Source organism: Somniosus microcephalus, chromosome 18, assembly GCF_052327205.1.
Source record: "Somniosus microcephalus isolate GS21.2 chromosome 18, FLI_Smic_1.0, whole genome shotgun sequence".
NCBI lineage: Eukaryota > Metazoa > Chordata > Chondrichthyes > Squaliformes > Somniosidae > Somniosus > Somniosus microcephalus.
The window spans coordinates 25,092,060-25,109,798 of NC_141004.1; the positions used below are offsets into that span (position 1 = coordinate 25,092,060).

Sequence of the window (17,739 nt, forward strand, 5' to 3'; positions counted from 1 at the left end):
GATCTTCTCTACCTTGTCTCCACTTTCCTGCACTATCCCCATATCCCTTGATTCCCTTAATATTCAAAAATCTATCGATCTCTATCTTGAATATACTCAACGACTGAGCCTCCACAGCCCTCTGGGGTAGAGAATTCCAAAGATTCATCACCCCCTGAGTGAAGAAATTTCTCCTCATCTCAGTCCTAAATGACCGACCCCTTATTCTGAGACGGTGACCCCTGGTTCTAGACTCCCCAGCCAGGGAAACATCCTCCCTGCATCTACCCTGTCAAGCCCTGTAAGAATTTTGTATGTTTCAATGAGATCACCTCTCATTCTTCTAAATTCTAGAGAATATAGGCCTAGTCCACTCAATCTCTCCTCAAAGGACAATCCCCCCATCCCAGGAACCAGTCTGGTGAACCTTTGTTGCACTCCCTCTATGGCAAGTATATCCTTCCTTAGGTATTGAGACCAAAACTGTACACAATACTCCAGGTGTGGTCTCACCAGGGCCCTATATAATTGCAGTAAGATGTCTTTACTCTTATACTCAAATCCTCTTGTAATAAAGGCCAACACACCATTTACTTTCCTAATTGCTTGCTGTACCTGCATGTTAACTTTCAGTGATTCGTATACAAGGACACCCAGGTCCCTCTGAACACCAACATTTCCCAATCTCTCACCATTTAAAAAATACTCTGCTTTTCTATTTATCCTACCAAAGTGGATAACTTCACATTTCTCCACATTCTATTCCATTTGCCATGTTCTTGCCCACTCACTTAGCCTGTCTATATCCCCTTGAAGCCACCTTGCATCCTCCTCACAACTTACATTCCCACCCAGCTTTGAATCATCAGCAAAGTTGGATATATTAGATTTGGTCCCCTCATCCAAATCATTGATGTAGATTGTGAACAGCTGAGGCCCAAGCACTGATCCTTGCAGTACCCCACTAATTACAGCCTGCCAACCCGAAAATGACCCGCTTATTCCTACTTTCTGTTTTTTGTCCGTTAACCAATCCTCAATCCATGCTAGTATATTAACCCCAATCCCATGAGCCCTAATTTTGTTTAATTACCTCTTGTGTGGTACCTTATCGAATGCCTTCTGAAAATCCAATACAACACTTCCACTGGCTGCCCTTTATCTATTCTGCTAGTTGCAACCTCAAAGAACTCTAACAGATTCATCAAACATGATTTCCCTTTCATAAATCTGTGTTGACTGCCCAATCCTATTATTATATTTTAACAGCCCTATTACCATGTCCTTAATAATAGATTCTAGCATTTTCCGTGCTACTGATGTCAGGCTAACTGGTCTGTTGTTCCCCGTTTTCTCTCTCCCTCCTTTCTTAAATAGTGGGGTTACATTTGCTACCTTCCAATCCACGGGAACCGTTCTAGAATCTATGGAATTTTAGAAAATGAAACCAATGCATCCACTATCTCTGTAGCCAACTCTTTCAAAACCCTAGGATGTAGGCCATCAGGTCCAGGGGATTTATGGGCTTTCAGTCCCATTAATTTCTCCAGCACTATGTTTTTACTAATACTAATTTCTTTCAGTTTCTCATTCTCGCTAGACCCTTGGTTCTCCACTATTTCCGGGAAATTTTTTGCGTCTTCTTCTGTGAAGATAGACACAGTATTTGTTTAATTTCTCTGCCATTTCCTTATTCCCCGTTATAATTTCTCCTGTCTCAGCCTGTAAGGGACCCACATTTACTTTCGCTAATCTTTTCCTTTTTATATACCTATAGAAGCTTTTACAGTCTGTCTTTATGTCTCTCGCTAGTTTACTCTCATTCTATTTTCCATTTCTTTATCAATTTCTTGGTCCTCCTTTGCTGAATTCTAAAATACTCACAATCCTCAGGCTTATTACTCTTTTTGGCAGCAGTAAGCCTCTACCTTTAATGTAATACTATCTTTAACTTTAAATTCTCTTGTTAGCATCGGTTGGACCAATTTTCCTGTGGGGTTTTGAGCCTTAATGAATGTATATTTGTTGTTAATTATGTATTAATTCTTTAAATGCTAGCTATTGCTTGTCCACTGTCATACCTTTTAATGTAGTTTCCCAATCTACTATAGCCAACTCGCCCCTCATACCTACGTAGTTTGCTTTGTTTAGATTTAAGACCCTAGTTTCAGATTTAACTAAGTCACTTTCAAACTCAATATAAAGTTCTATCATATTATGGTCACTCTTCCCTAAAGGCCCGTTTCTCATTGCACAATACTACATCTAAAATAGTCTGTTCCCTAGTTGGATCCTCAACATACTGATCTAGAAAACTATCTTGCATAAATTCCATGAATTCACCCTCCACACCATTACTGCAAATTTGGTTAGCCCAGTCTATATGTAGATTAAAGTCCCCCATGATTACTGTATTACCCTTGTTACATGTGCCTCTAATTTCCTGATTTATACTCTGCCCTACATTACAACTACTGTTTGGGGGCCTATAAACAACTCCCACCAATGTTTTCTGCCCCTTGCTGTTTCTTAGCTCCACCCAAACTGATTCTAGTTTGCAGTTCAATAACAGCACAGATCTACACAGACCACAATAAGATAATTTTATTAATAAAAGTAAATCACTGGAGGTTTTTTCAATCATCAGCTTGGAAACTGTTTGTAATTTTGTTCATATTTTTTAAAAATCACTGATTGTGTAGTATCATTTAGGCACTGCAAAATAGGGAGCAAAGATACTATTCCTAGGTTATAGTAGATGTTGAATGAAATAGGTTTCACCTGGTGAAAGGGATTACCCACACAATTCTGAATGTTGTCCAATTCTGACAGGTCTCACTCTGTATGGGATCATGTGCCACAGTATGTTATGATAGTATTTCTCCTAACATAGGACATGCTCAAATATTTTAAACATGACCTAAATATGAAAACTGCTGCCTTTAACTTAGTCAGTGTAACTTACAGCTAACGATCTGTTCTGATCACGGCAATAAAAGTAAATTCAAATTAAAGTTGCAACACCAGCAGATAGGCACATAAGAGGGGTCACTTTAGCATCAACACTACAAGTAAGGAACATCCAGGAGTTGCTAACTCTTGCAGTTATACACGTTCATTCCATGCTCCATGATAGATCCATTCCACACCCCAGGTGATGTGACAGACCCATTCCATAATCCATGTTCTCAGATGAATCCATTCCATATTTTGAATTGGATACAAATACAGGTTTTGCAGACCATCATTGTGATAGGCTATGAGCAACAGGATAGCATCCTGGATGATTAACAGAAACACTGAGGATGTAAGAGCTGGAGCACATGTGTAAAGAAGACTATGTAACTGAGATTAAGCACAATATAATGGATTTGTTTTGAACAGAAGAATGCCCTATGCCATTATTCACTGGAGTAACAATAAATATAGTCAAGTGGGAAAAACCTTATTTCAAGGTATTATAAGAGTTCTGATAGAAAAAAAATAGTACAATACAAACAGGCTGCAATAATCTTGGAAAAACATGCTGATGTAAAAGAATAAGTCTGGAAACGATGGCAACGATATTCCTCTCCTCGCTGCAATCCTGACCACAACACACCCAAAATGCACTCTGCCCCACCTGACCTGAATCCAGCCTGACCTGAATCAACAGTTCAATGGACCCATGTTAGAAAGAAAGGCATCGTACCTTCTTAGGCTTTCCTTGCCTCACTGCCTGCCCTCTCAGACCCTCCAATCTGAGGGGGACCAGATGTGAGGGCTCGTGACAGTTTCTACAGGCATCCCACTAATGATGCTGTGTTTAGAGGCATTGCTTGTCCCCAACGCCTCATTTCCATGGCATTACGATGCCTGCACCTGTTCCTCTTCCCCAGAAAGCTCAAAGCAATGTAAATGTCCCATGGGTCTCCTTCCTTTTACCTCTCCTGTATGTTTGGGAACTGAGTATTCCTCAGAGGTGTAGGAGAGGGATATCATAGACAATATATCTAGTAGAACATTTTTTAGAAGAAAAAGCATTAGGTTTTCAATAAAATGCCAATTTCATTTAACAAAATGCACTTTTTAATTTTTTTTCTATTTTTTCACTGTAGGTTCAGTGGCTGAAGGATAACAACTTTGGAGGTGCCATGGTGTGGGCTTTGGATCTGGATGATTTCAGTGGAAGTAAATGTAACAAAGGAGTTTACCCTTTGATCAACACATTGAAGTCCCTCCTTCAGAATAATGGTTTGGATGAATTATTATATGTAATCCAACAAATTAAACTGCATCCTATTGCTACAATCTATAATATGTTAACAAACCTTATGTCTGCATGCACTTCCTGTGTACGAAGCCTCACTTCTTGTTGTCACGCTTGTGCCTACATTTTCCATTCTAAATTCCTCTGTCCACATTTCTGATGGAAACTGCCTCGATAAACTTTTCGGGCTGTAATTACACACTCCCATCAGTGGTGGCGCTGTCACGCCTCAGTTCTGCATCTCAGTGCCTGGCCTACACTGTGGAGAAACTCCTGTGCACCAACAAACTCTACTTCTCTGCTTCCCAATTTGCCATACGTTTTGCTATTTTACTATAATTAATAATATAAAACAAAAGTATTTTATGAAAATGATGAAATTTTTTGACATTCCATGTGAGATTGAGTAGTATTATAAAGTTAAATGTTACACAAATAATGGCAATGTCAAGTTCTCTAAATATGTAAGATTTAAAATTACAAATGATGGTTTAAGTTACCTTGGGAGGAGGTGCTCGTAGGTCAAATGCAAAAGCAAAGTTCTCAACCTGATTTACAAATCCCTCCACGGCCTCAACCCATTCTTCCTCTGCAACCTCCTTCAGGCCTACGTGCTAACATGCTTGCTGTAATCTTCCAGCTCTAGTCTCTGTTTTATCCCTTCCTCCACTCCACCTACAATGCCAGAGTCTTCAACTGTCTTGGCCCTACACTCTGGAGCTCTGTTCCTATAACCTTCTTCACCTCGTCCCCCGACAGAACCTCCTCAAATCCTTCCTCTTCGGTCATGGCTTCAGTCACCTCCACAATTTTTATCCTACTGCTGCTCAATATCCTTTTCCACCTCTGTGCAGCGCGTTTTGCATTCAAGGTGCTATGTAAGTGTGAGTTGTTGTGAAGGAGAACTTCCTGATATCAGGCCTAAATTTGCATTCTCATACTTTGTGCCCACTGGTCCTGTTGTCACAATGTAATTATGTGTGGAGGCAACTGAGTATAACCAGAGAATGAAAATCTTAATCAACTTAATCAAATCCAAAGCATTAAAATACTATTCACATTTTGTTTGACAGAAACTGGGCCATCAACAACTGCAGCATCACCAAGTATGACCAGCACTGTGAATACCATTACTCCAATCACCTTTACTGCAACCACCTTTCCTACAACCAGTGATTCTGATTTGAACAAATGGTGCCAAGGCAAGCCTAATGGGTTATATGTTGACCCAAATGATCGTAGTAAATTTTACAATTGTGTTGGCGGACAAACTTACCATATGAGTTGTCCTGATAATTTGATCTTTGATGAAAATTGTCATTGTTGCAATTGGCCTTAATTAATGTAAAGTTAATAAATAGATTTGATTGCAAAATCTTGCCTCAAAATATAAATGAAAAATTAGAGCACGTAAAATGAAAATGAATTTGATAATGTGTTAGTCTGTCATTATATTTACCAGAATTCAATGTGGTAGTGTAAGATTGTGCTGTTAGTAACCACGGCTGTATTTTCATTTTATTAAACTGATTGTTGTGATAAATAACTTGTTTATGAGGAAAGATGTTCTAAAAGGTAAATAGCAGAGAATCACAGAGAAGTGAATAGTTTGACTATTTGTCAATGGAAACAGGTGCAATGGCGTCAACAAAGAACGTGAGCATGATATTGTGTGATTTTATAATCAGCCTCTGGACACAGTAAACAATGACCCTGCTTGATTTGTTAACGCTGTCTTATTTTCCCTGTATTCCTTTGCTCTCTCTATAACATTTCGCTTTCGTTCAGCACAAAACAACATAAAATGAGAAGAGATCTTGGATTGAACATTTTCTGCTATTCTGTTTTGGATTTTTAATTCCCTTTGTCTCATATTTACTTGCACCCACACAGAAACTTTCAGGTGGAGGGGTGGATGAATACACAAGCACAACACTCTGTACCTTGTGCCCATGTCCGACACAGACAAGAGGAAGCAGCATCAACATAATGTAGCCGCATTTTGCCACAGGCAGGTTCTAATCTAACTGAAACTTGCTGGCAATTAAAATCCTCCCCCCCCCCCCCCCACAACCCTCCACTATCAGTGCCTGTGCCCCAAATACGTAATCAGTCCACTATATAAATGATTTATATCATTTTTAATTGTGGAAACAGGATTAAAGTTGGTAGAAAGCAGGATACCAAAACTCAGTTACTTCCTGTGGCTAACCCAAAAATATTTTCCCTGTGAAGTGCAGGAATCGCTGTAGATATCAGAGTGCTGTGATTTGAGTTTGTGTAAAGGTTTGAAATGCATGTTTCTGTTAGAATTTGCTTCATGCCAAGTGTCCCATCAAAATTAATCACGTCTTGGTCAGATAAGGATATGTGTTAATATCGGAGGTTAGCTGGAACAATGGAGGGGCAGAAAACTGATGAATAGACCAGCCTGTAATCACCTTAACTATGTGGGATGGTCCAGGGCTTCTCCTGTTCCTTTGTAATGTCAAGCAAGAAACATCAGGTGAAATTGATCAGCAGTTAAACTATCAAGATGGCCATTATATCAAAGTCTGGAGGTTTGGTGAGAAGGAACCTCAATTCAATATACATTTTGGGCATTATGTGATATTAAAGGGGAGGGTCATTTAAGGATGCATGGAAGGTCTGTGGACATGTGACAGATGGGTAAAGAGGGATACATAAGAACCGGGACCAGCCAACCTGTAGTTGGAGCTCACGGGACACTAGCAAGTCCAACACCTATGGAAGCCAAGCTTGATCACCTCGGGTCTGCAGGAAACCAGGTTGTGTTAGTCCATTGTGTAAACATAATGGTTATTATACCATTGAAGTCTGAGTAATAAACTGGCATTTGGACCATATGCTCGAGCCTGAACCATGAGGAATCATTTAATTGAGTTTCGAGGATGGTCTCTCAGTCAAAATTTGAGTACAGGAGGTAGGCACCATGGTGGAAGAGTTACTCAGTGTTATTTAGAAATATGTGAACAAGTTAGGTGCATGCAAATCATTAGTATCTGAAGTAGACAGTCTGGGACAGATGTGGAATTACACTAGAGGTTACGAAAAAACAGAAATTAAACAGTGCGATTGGAAAGCCATGTGGCAAACGCATATAATAGCCAAATTAAAAGAAGAACTGGAAGGACAAAAAGAAGTGACGGAGATAAGAAGAGTAGGTTGAGCAAGGTTGAGAAGAAGTTGGAGGACAAAGAACTGCATTGCGAGTCTCTGTCCGGGTCACTATCTTATTTACGGATTGTGTTTAGTGATAAGATAAGAAAATTGATGCAGTGTGAGGCAGAGCTGGGAGAAAAGAAAGGGCTGGTAGAACAATCTCAAAGGAAAATCGATGGACTGGGTGCCGGCCGAAAGGATGTTCTTAAGCAACAAGTGGAGGACCAGAAAATTGCTGGAAAGGGAAACAATCATGAGTTGTGTCAAAAACAGATTCGGAAATTGAAAGATCAGTTGAAGCAACAACGGGGTCTTATGTTCGCTGTATTAGGGCGACGGTTTGGGGAACGGGAAGGTTCAGTAGGTGGAATAGAGTGCACCAAACTCACAGGGGCTGAGTGGGAATATGAACATAGAAGGGAAGAACAGGGCAACCTGGATGAGGGGAGTGGAGGCTTGGGCTTCGGGAGAGAAGGGGTGATGATGCCCCTGAAGCTAACAATGGAAGATGTAAGCAGCTGACCTACAAAATTGCGATGAGGCGGATCAGGTGAATTGGTACTCTACGTACGTCATCCAGACATGTATAAGACTCTTCCCGCCTCAGTTAAGAAAGGCACTGAGACCTTGAGTGGGGTGAAAGAGGCGGTACAGAAAGCTACTGGCCAGGGATCGGTGTCCGATCGAAATGTCCTAAAAGGCCTGTTGGAATGCAAGCAGGAGGCCAGTGAGCCCCTGAATGTGTTTGCAGACCGATTATGGAATCACTGTTAGGCAGCCTTTCCTGGACGCAGTCGTGATGGTGACGATCGGTTCGAAGTAAAGCAGTGGATTCAATACCTGATCGGGGCCGTGCATGAAAAGTAGAATGCAATTAATGATATTTACGATCCCTCCGATGAAAACCACAATGGAGAGTGGGCAAGGGGGTGCCTGAACTGGAAGTGGGTTACGAGAGGTGCCTACAGTATAGGCCCCCTATCCAGCATTCCCCTAAAACCCAGACTCATTCAGCTCCAGGGTGTTGGGTCTGGGGGAAAAGGGGCCATTTTTCAAAGGAATGCCCAAAAGGGTGATCTAGCTGGTCCAACCGGAAGGGCCCGCTAGATACGGGCGGGTGTACGCCAGAGGGCCCGAACCAAGTAATGACCCAAGTCCATCATGACGGTCAGTGGCCACGCCGGTACGGGGGTCTGTGAGTGAGTTGCATTCGGACCCCTGAGGCAGGCCCCATGTAACCGCAAGAATGGAGAGTATTTCCCGAAAGCTATTGACCAACACTGGAGCAATCCACATGTGCGTGTGGATATTCTTCAGACATTCGACTATATAGAACTGGAGGCTTTGGGGGAGGGATGGACCAAGGCCAGTTAGTAGAAAGCAGTCTGACCAAGGGCACCTTGACCAGCCGTCACCTGGTGGTTTGGACAAAGGGACACAGCGAGGTGTCAGATGGCATATTAGAGGTGGATTGGCTCCAGAACCATGATACTGTGTTAGACATGATTAATCAATGTCTGTGGCGGGGGAATACGGACACTGGAGGGAATGTAGTTGATGTGCCTCAATAATTCCGAGACTCGAAGTTAGCAGAACAAAAACAAGGCTTTTATTAACTTAGAAAGTAACATGTGAGAGAGAGAGATGTCTTCCTTCTGGAGACTGAGGCCAGACTGAAGCTAGCTTACAAACGGGGCCAGGTATGGGCGGAGCCCTACACACAGCACATTCCAGTATACAATACAGCACATTCCAGTACACAATACAATGAGGTCTGGGGGAAGGGAAATGACACTGAAACCGATCTCAGTCACAGGCAGTGGTGAATGGAATATTTCATCACAGTAGTCACCCGACCCGAAGGGTCAATCTGGTCCATGAGGGTGCGGGCACCGGCTCAACCAACTGCTCAGGAATAACTTGCTTGAGGTTGAGAGGGGGGATCAAACAGGCTACATGTTGGGCCAGAAGGAAGCAGAGGGACCGGTGGCACAGGTCCTTGAGTCCTTGGTAACACAGGTAGTGTTGTGTAAGATAGCCAGAACCTGCAATCCCCCCGTCTGGCCGGTCCGGAAACCTGATGGGTCCTGGCATTTGACAATTGATTACAGAGAATTCAATCGTCATTCCTCAGCTGTGGCACCAATGGTCGCCTCTTCCCCAAAAAGACACAGATAGCACAACTCACTGTAACCTATCTGGGCATTATCCAATCGCACAGGTGTAGAAAAATTGCTGAGGGTAAGATAGACGGTGTAAAGTGTACCTCGATATCTCTCAATGTCCCATCGTTACAACGATTCCTCGGGTTGGTAGGATATCATAGGATGTTTATTGAGGACCTTGTGGACAGAACGGCCCCCTTGTATGCATTACTTAGGAAAGGAGCTCTCTGGGAATGGGGACCCTTGCAGGAACAAGCACTGGTACAGGTTAAACAGGCCATCGCTGGCGCACCAGCATAAAAAACTCCGGAGGCAGGGAAGTCCTTCTCCATGGAGGTAGCTACCAACAATGTATCCCTGTCAGCGGTCCTTTTGCAGGAAAGACATGGGAGACTGGTTCCTGCAGCATGCGCATCCCACGGCCTATCACCTGTGGAGCAGACATACAGTGCATGTGAGCGACACCTACTGCCCGTCTACTGGACTACTAACAAGTTTGCATACATTACTGGTTTGCAGGAGGTGGTCCTCCTCACTGCTCATACTCCCACTGAACTGTTGCTCTCCGGGATGTTGCGGGACGGAACGGTATCCAGTAACAGGATTGCGCGATGGACATCAGGTTTGCAGATACGTAACCTGACAGTCAAACATATGGCCACCAATGTTTCCTTTAAGCTGCGTGGGTTTTCGCGAGTTAGCCAATTTCCCCCCCATAGAATCATACAGCACGGAAGGACGCCATTCGGCCCATCAGCCTATGCCAGCTCTTTGAAAGAGCTATCCAAATAGTCCGATTCCCCTGCCATTGCCCCATACCCCTGCAAAATTTTCTTTCAAGTGTTTATACAATTCCCTTTTGAATGTTATTATTGAATCAGCTTCCTCCACCATTTCAGGCTGTGCATTCCAGATCATAACAACTGGCTGTGTAAAGAAAAATTCACCTAATCTCACATCTGGTTCTTTTGCCAATTATCTTAAATTGTGTCCTTTGGTTACTGACCCTACTGCCACTGGAAATAGTTTCTGCTTATTTCATTCATGATTTTGAACAGCTCTATCAAATCTCCCCTTAACCTTCTCTGCTCTAAGCAGAACAATCCAAGCTTCTCTAGTCTCTCCACACAACTGCAGTCGTACATCCCTAGTACTATTCTAGTAAATCCTCTCTGCACCCTCTCTAAGGCCTTGACATCCTTCCTAAAGAGGAGATTGGACACAATACTCCAGCTGTGGCCTAACCAATGCTCTATAAAGGTTTAGCATAACTTTTGTTCTTTTGTACTCTATTCCTCTATTAATGAAGCCAAGGATCCTATATACTTTTTCAACAGCCTTCTCAACTTGTCCTGCCACCTTCAAAGATTTGTGTATGTGAACCGCCAGGTCTCTCTGTTCCTTTAAAATTGTACCATTTAGTTAATATTGCCTCTCCGCATTCCTCCTACCAAAATGCATTATTTCACACCGTGTTAAATTTCATCTGCCATGTGTCTGCCCATTTCCCCAGTCTGTCCATTTCCTCATGAAGTCTATTACTATCCTCTTCACTGTTAACTACACTTCTGAGTTTCGTGTCATCTGCAATTATGCCCTGTATACCCAAGAATGTGTAAATGATTCACTTCACTGGGCTGAACACACTTAAATCTATTTAATGATGCCAATCTGTTGACCTGAGGGTTTGTGATGGGAGACAGTGAATTCATGCATCAACATACGTAATCTAGTTTCACACCGTACATCATATGGTTGTGGGATGCTAACGTGCATTTTTTTCTGGGGCATTGTGACAACATCAAACATTACACTGATCCTCACACAGCATAACTCCAACATAGAGGAAATTATATGGTGGGCCTCACCGATACAACTTGAGTGCACGGAATTCAAATTATTCAGTGCTGCACTATGAACCTGCTGCCAAATTTATGGCAAAATCAGCTTGAATCAGTAAAAAAAATGTCACAACATAAAGCCTTATCATTTTGCTTAACACCCAATTCTTTGCAATTCAAATTACAGGAAACTTTCTAGTATCTGGCACAGACGGGACCGAGCTGGTGCCGGTCTATCAACATTGCCGGAGAATTGAGCGCTATAGTTAAAACATACGGAGCTTCTGAGCTCCGCATCTAGCAACAAACCCTGTTGCTTAGCAACAGCTTCAAAACAATAAGCACAGCTTGCAAGCGTCTCTGTAGCTTAGCAACAGCTTCAGTTAGACGCTTGCACAGCCAGAAATGAGTAAAAAAAAGTAACTAAAAGTAAAAAAAAGTTATCTGAACCGACTCCTGAATTTTGCCGGTTAACCGACATTTCCGGTTATTTAGTGGCCGGTTAATCGAAAGTTTCCTGTAGATTGTTATCTTTCACTGTAAACCAGTGAGTGTTTTTGGAGACAAAGGGCAGGATTTTCATTGGGCCGTGGAGGCGGGATTGGAAGCATGTGGGGGGTTAAAATCATGAAATCAGGGAGCACGAACCCATCCCGCCCCCAACCCGCCTCCATGCCAGTTTCAAAGGAGGCGGATACCTGACCTGTGCTGGGAGCCGCCTCCCCGAGGCGGGAAGGGGATTAGTGCCAATTAACTGCCTGTTAACAGGTAGTTAACAGCCAGTTTTTAGCCTAATCCCTATTTTTATTCCTGAAATGTGGCATTCCCGACGGCTCCAAACCACACCAAGTTAGCGAGGCGGACCGTCGGGCTGAAGGGCTTGGAGGGTTCGAGATGTCCGGTGTTCAGGTGAGTGATGGGCGCATGAGTGCAGAGGTAAGTGTGTTTGGTGTGTGTAAAATGTTTAAAGAAGTTTAATTACCTTTACTTACCTTTACAGCCTTCCTTCCTTCAGGTCTCGGGAGTCCCTCATCTCACCGGCACAGAAAGCAAAATGGCCGCGAGCTGTCAAAAGTTGCAGCATTCAGCTTTCTGTTCTGGAGAGATCTCTAAATCAGCCTGAGAGGAAGGAATTAACTTAGTGTACAGATTGTCAGTATTTGACAGCTTCAAAGAGCTGTCAAACGCTGATATTTCATCTGTCAAAAGCTCTTGACAGATGAAATGTCAATCTGTGACGTCACCTGTTGCCGGGCGGCCCTTAATTGGCCTGCTGGGCGGGCTCAACAAGGTCAATCAAGTGAAAATCGCGTGGGTTGGCCACAACTTGATGGAGGCGGGACTACAACCCCAAAAGTTGTAGTCCCGCCTCCTACACGCCTCCAGTATCAAAATCCAGCCCAAAGAGTGTTCTTAAAAGAGGGGGGTCTCGAGATGAAACTTTACGTGGGCAGACTCCAAATGAAGACAGAAAGTGTTTTTTCCCTCCTGTTCTCGATTCATACACTCGCACAAAACATAGTTACACGAGAGCACCAGAAAGGTGCAAAGCAAACATTAGGCCCTTAAAAGATGAGGTCCAGGTAAGCGCGGCTACAGTGAGTCTCACATGGCAATTAATGTGCTGGGTAAACGTAAAGTAGCGTGCCAGAGAAGCACCAAGGCAACATGCTAGATAAATACAGATCAGAGTGTTGGGAAATAATCGAGAGGAGACCATTTCAGTCCTGAGCAAAGGTGGTGGTACCAGATAAGCTCCTAGTAATGATATATATCCCAGTGATGTATCACATTAGGGCAAGGTTACCCCTACGTTAGGGTAACAATACCAAGGGGAACACCAGGTGAAGTTAGGCAAGCATGAAGCAAAACATTCTTTTGCCATGAGCATGAAGACCAAGTAGAGAGGGGAGACTGTAGTTAGCATGAAGAAGACCAGCCCAGAGAACCAGGATGGCAGCTATATCAAAGAGGAGGCCTACCAACAAACCTGCTGGTAGGCCTCCAACAAGTGTGTCTTTGCTATATTAGAGTTTCACTGGCTTTACCTAACTTGCTTCTGCTGATACCAGCTACCATCGACTGGTGCCTGATACCTACTTGCTGGCAGAATTGAACTTGCTTACACTTGAGTGGAACAAACTAAGCGGGGAAATTCCTGCTGTTTAAAGCAGTAAATGGCACAGATAACGTTGATGCAAGAACAATATTTACATTCATAAAATGTGATGAATTGAATTGAAAATAAGTATCATGCACTGTTACAATGTGGAATCATCTGATATTATAGCAACTCCGACCTAACACCAGCGCGAGAACCCCATCACCACACGGACTGCAGCAGTTTAAGGAGTAAGTCCAGTTTCACCTTCTGAGGGCGACGAGGGAGGGGCAATAAATGTGACTTCACCAGTGTCACCGCATCCCAAGAACGGATTTTCAAAAAACATCACGCTATTGAAATGATAAGGAAAGCTTTAATCTATAAAATTAATGTTAAAAACAGCTTATTTCCTCCAACTCCATGTCTTTTCTTCCCTTTTCTCTCTACTTTCCTTATTCTGTTCTTTATTTTAATGTTCATATTATCTATATTCTCAATTTTACTCCTTTTGTGTATTTCTGATTTCGCTCTGTATTTCTCTCCCTTTCTCTGTAATCTCCTTCAGCCCCACAACTGCCTGAGATATCTGCGCTCCTCTAATTCTGCCCTCCTGAGCATCCCTGATTATAATCGCTCAACCATTGACGGCCGTGCCTTCTGTTGCCTGGGCCCTAAGCTCCGGAATTCCCTCTCTAAATCTCTCTGCCTCTCTACCTCTCTTTCCTCCTTTAAGACTGTGGGACCTCCTTGGAAGACCCTCTCCCTGCTTGGACTGAGCGCTTCCTCAACAGGTATCTGCCAGCAGCATGGGATCCATTTATTTCCTTTCGCCATGGACCTCAGTTTCAGATGAGGAGCAGCCACGGCAGCAGCAGAACCAGGCAGCTCAGCAGCAGCAGCAGCAGGAGCGCCAACCTCCTGCTCACCCACCTGAAGCTGCACAGGCCAGAAGGCGCCAGCGCAGGGTTGCACCGCGCCGCAGGAGATACCCCCAAGACAGGGTTTACAGACAGAGGCTGAGCTACTTCAACATGACTGAACAGCAGTGCCAAAGGAGGCTGGGAGTTTCGCGACAGGTTGTCGGAGACATCTGCGCACTGCTGCACCAACACCTGGAGCCCAGAGGAGCGGGTGGATACCCCTTACCAGTGGCGGTCAAAGTCACCACCTCCCTCAACTTTTTTGCCTCAGGCTCCTTCCAGGGATCGTCAGCAGACATCAGTGGCATCTCCCAGTCGGCTGCCCACAGTTGCATCATGCAGGTTACCAATGCCCTTTTCACAAAGGTGCACAATTACATCCACTCCTCAAGGGATCAAGCAAGTGTAACCGCACGTTCAGTTGGCTTTGCAAATATGGCAGGCTTGCCAATGGTGCAGGGCATCATAGACTGCACACATGTGGCCCTTAGGGCACCCCATCAAAATCCAGTTATCTTTGTCAACCGCAAGGGCTTCCACTCCCTCAATGTACAGCTGGTGTGTAACCACAAGAAGGAGATTTTGCATGTTTGCGCCAAGTTCTGTGGTAGTTGCCATGACCCTTTTATCCTGTGGAACTCTAGTGTTCTTCTGCTCTTCAATCCGCCAAACCAACTTAACGGATGGCTCCTTGGTGATAAGGGCTACCCCCTGAAGAAGTGGCTAATAACGCCCATCAGGAGGCCAGCTAATGAGGCTGAGGAGCGCAACAACGCCAGTCACATTTTGACCAGGTCCATCATCGAGCAAACCATTGGCTTGCTGAAGATGCGATTCCGATGCCTTGACAGATCAGGCGGAGCTCTGCAGTATTCAGCAGCCAGGGTCTCTAGAATGGTCGTGGTCTGCTGTGCACTGCACAACATGGCACAGCATCGTGGCTTGCAGCTTCCTGATAAGCAAGTGGCTCAGTTCATAGCCTCCTGAGATGAGGAGGAGGACCGAGTGGTGGCGTATCGACCAGCAGCAGCGGCAGTACGCGAGCCTGTGATGCAAAGGACGGCTGATTAGTTGACAGCTTGAAATGAACTATAAAAGCTCCCACATCACAGCTGTTCACTTTCCAAGTATATTGCTATTGCTTACACCATTTGGAACACAGATTGAGCTTTATGCAAGCTGCAAGTGTTTGGAGCAAACTCTCCATCCAGTGTCACCTCATTGGAACAACCTCTCTCACCAGTGACAGATCGCTTCTGTCATCTCAACTTCACCTACCATCTATTCCATCAGCATGGGTACCGTTTATACTGTTTCACCTTGGTCCTCAGAATCTCACCACGATCAGCCCCAACACCAGCAGCACCAAGCAAACCAGCAGCACTATCAACAACACCAACCTTCTCCGCAATCACCTGGTGCTGCACAGGACACAAGGCCTGAGTACATTGCTGCCCGGGAGGCCAGGGATAGCCTCTCCATGGCCACATTTACTTCACTTGACACTGTACACCCTGGCTGCCACATGATGCACCAGGTTGGCACCACCCCACACCAACACCGTAAAGCATCCCTACAATGTCCAAGCCATTCCTTTCACATTCATCGCCACTGGTGGGGGGAGGGGGGGGGCTATCGTTATGTCTCACCATTCACTGTAACTCACTAAGCCACTTCCAAAGGTACACACAAATCTGTCCAAGAACACAAAGTGTTGAAAATAAAGGTTTCAGTGTTTAATAGCACATTAACAGAAACTTTACATGAACATTGCATAAAACACCCAAGTGGCTACCCTTGGTATGATTGCACTAGAATGAGGGTGAGTGTGAGGGGTGGCTAGTGAGATGGAGATGAGATAATGTAGATAGAGAGGGATGGGTGGAGGTGCAAGGTAAGTTGGTGTGAGTAAGGATGGGCATGAGTAGGGTAAGGAATGTAGAGTGATGGGGATATGAGAGGCACAGCAGGCTGAAGGTGAGTGTGGCTTTGTACTAATGTTCCCCGATCTAATGAGGAAATTGAAAGGTTTGCGGCACTGCACCCAAGAACTCCTGACGACATCCATGCTTGTAACCTCCTGTGCAGTGTGCAACCAGGCTATGTTGGTCTCCTGGGGAGGTCTCTTCCGCCCATCAGAATGGAAGAGGACCTCCCTGCATGCTCTGCCTCCCTCCATAAGCATCTGTGATTGGGTGGAAGGCAGGAGAGATTAAATGACAAAAGGGATGATGGGGCAAGGCAAAAGGAGGTGGTAATGGGACAAGTAAGGAAACAAAAGATGGGTCTAGAGGAGGTGTAAATGGCAATAGCAGAATCATTACCAACAGCTGTTGACAGAAATAATGGGAGCAGTGGTTATGATCTGAAATTGTTGAACTCAATGTTGAATCCGGAAGGCTGTAAAGTGCCTAATGAAAAGATGAGGTGCTGTTCCTTGAGCTTCTGTTGAGCTTCATTAGAACAGTGTAGGAGGCTGAAGACAGAGAGGTCAGAGTGGGATTGGAGCAGACAATTAAAATGACAAGCCCCACTCCCACTCTGACCTCTCTGTTGTACAAGTATATTTAGTTCTTCAGGGTAAACATTAGAGGCACCAGTATGACCGTAACACAGAAGGACAAGTAGCTGACCTTGGAAAACATCAGTGTGTAACTCTAAAATATTAAAAGACATCTTACAAACCAAACTTTTATAAACAACCAAATAAACCGAGTACTGTGTCAGGAATAAGTTAAAGGATCATAGGTTAGAGGAAGGAAGAGGATATTGCTGAAAGGGAAATGAGTGATTTGGGCTCTCATAGATCATGTAGACAATTCTGTTAACTTCATTGTCCAGAGATCAACATCTCTTTCCCTCATGAACGATATATTGGCCTTGGATGATACCAGGGCTAAAAGTGCTGCATTACGAGGATAGGTTGCATAGACTAGGCTTGTATTCCCTTGAATAAAGAAGATTAAGGGATGATCTTATTGAGGTGATTAAGATTATTAAAGGAGTTGATCGGGTTGATAGAGAGAAACTATTTCCTCTGGTGGGGGAGTCCAGAACAAGGGGGCATAAACTTAAAATTAGAGCTAGGCTGTTCAGGGGTGATGTCATAAAACACTTCTTCACACAAAGTGTAGTGTAAATCTGGAACTCTCCCCCCCAAAAAGCTGGTGAGGCTGGGACGCAATTGAAAATTTCAGAACTGAGATTGATAGATTTTTGTTAGGCAAGGGTAGTAAGGTTACAGAACCAAGGCGGGTAGATCGAGTTAAGATACAGATCAGACATGATCTAATTGAAT

The 17,739-nt window shown here is 44.0% G+C and overlaps 1 protein-coding gene across 4 annotated transcripts in view; it reads left to right on the top strand.

The window, feature by feature from the left end:
* Window positions 1–6,060, top strand: part of LOC147105137 (acidic mammalian chitinase-like) — a 29,357-nt gene extending 23,297 nt beyond the window's left edge. For all 4 annotated transcript variants that reach the window (XM_086011230.1, XM_086011229.1, XM_086011233.1 and 1 more), the window contains 2 exons: window positions 4,077–4,212; window positions 5,302–6,060. In XM_086011230.1, the coding sequence (XP_085867356.1) occupies window positions 4,077–4,212; window positions 5,302–5,567 (402 nt within the window). In that variant the 3' untranslated portion in view covers window positions 5,568–6,060. The remainder of the gene's footprint in view (window positions 1–4,076; window positions 4,213–5,301) is intronic.
* Window positions 6,061–17,739: the final 11,679 nt, after the last annotated feature.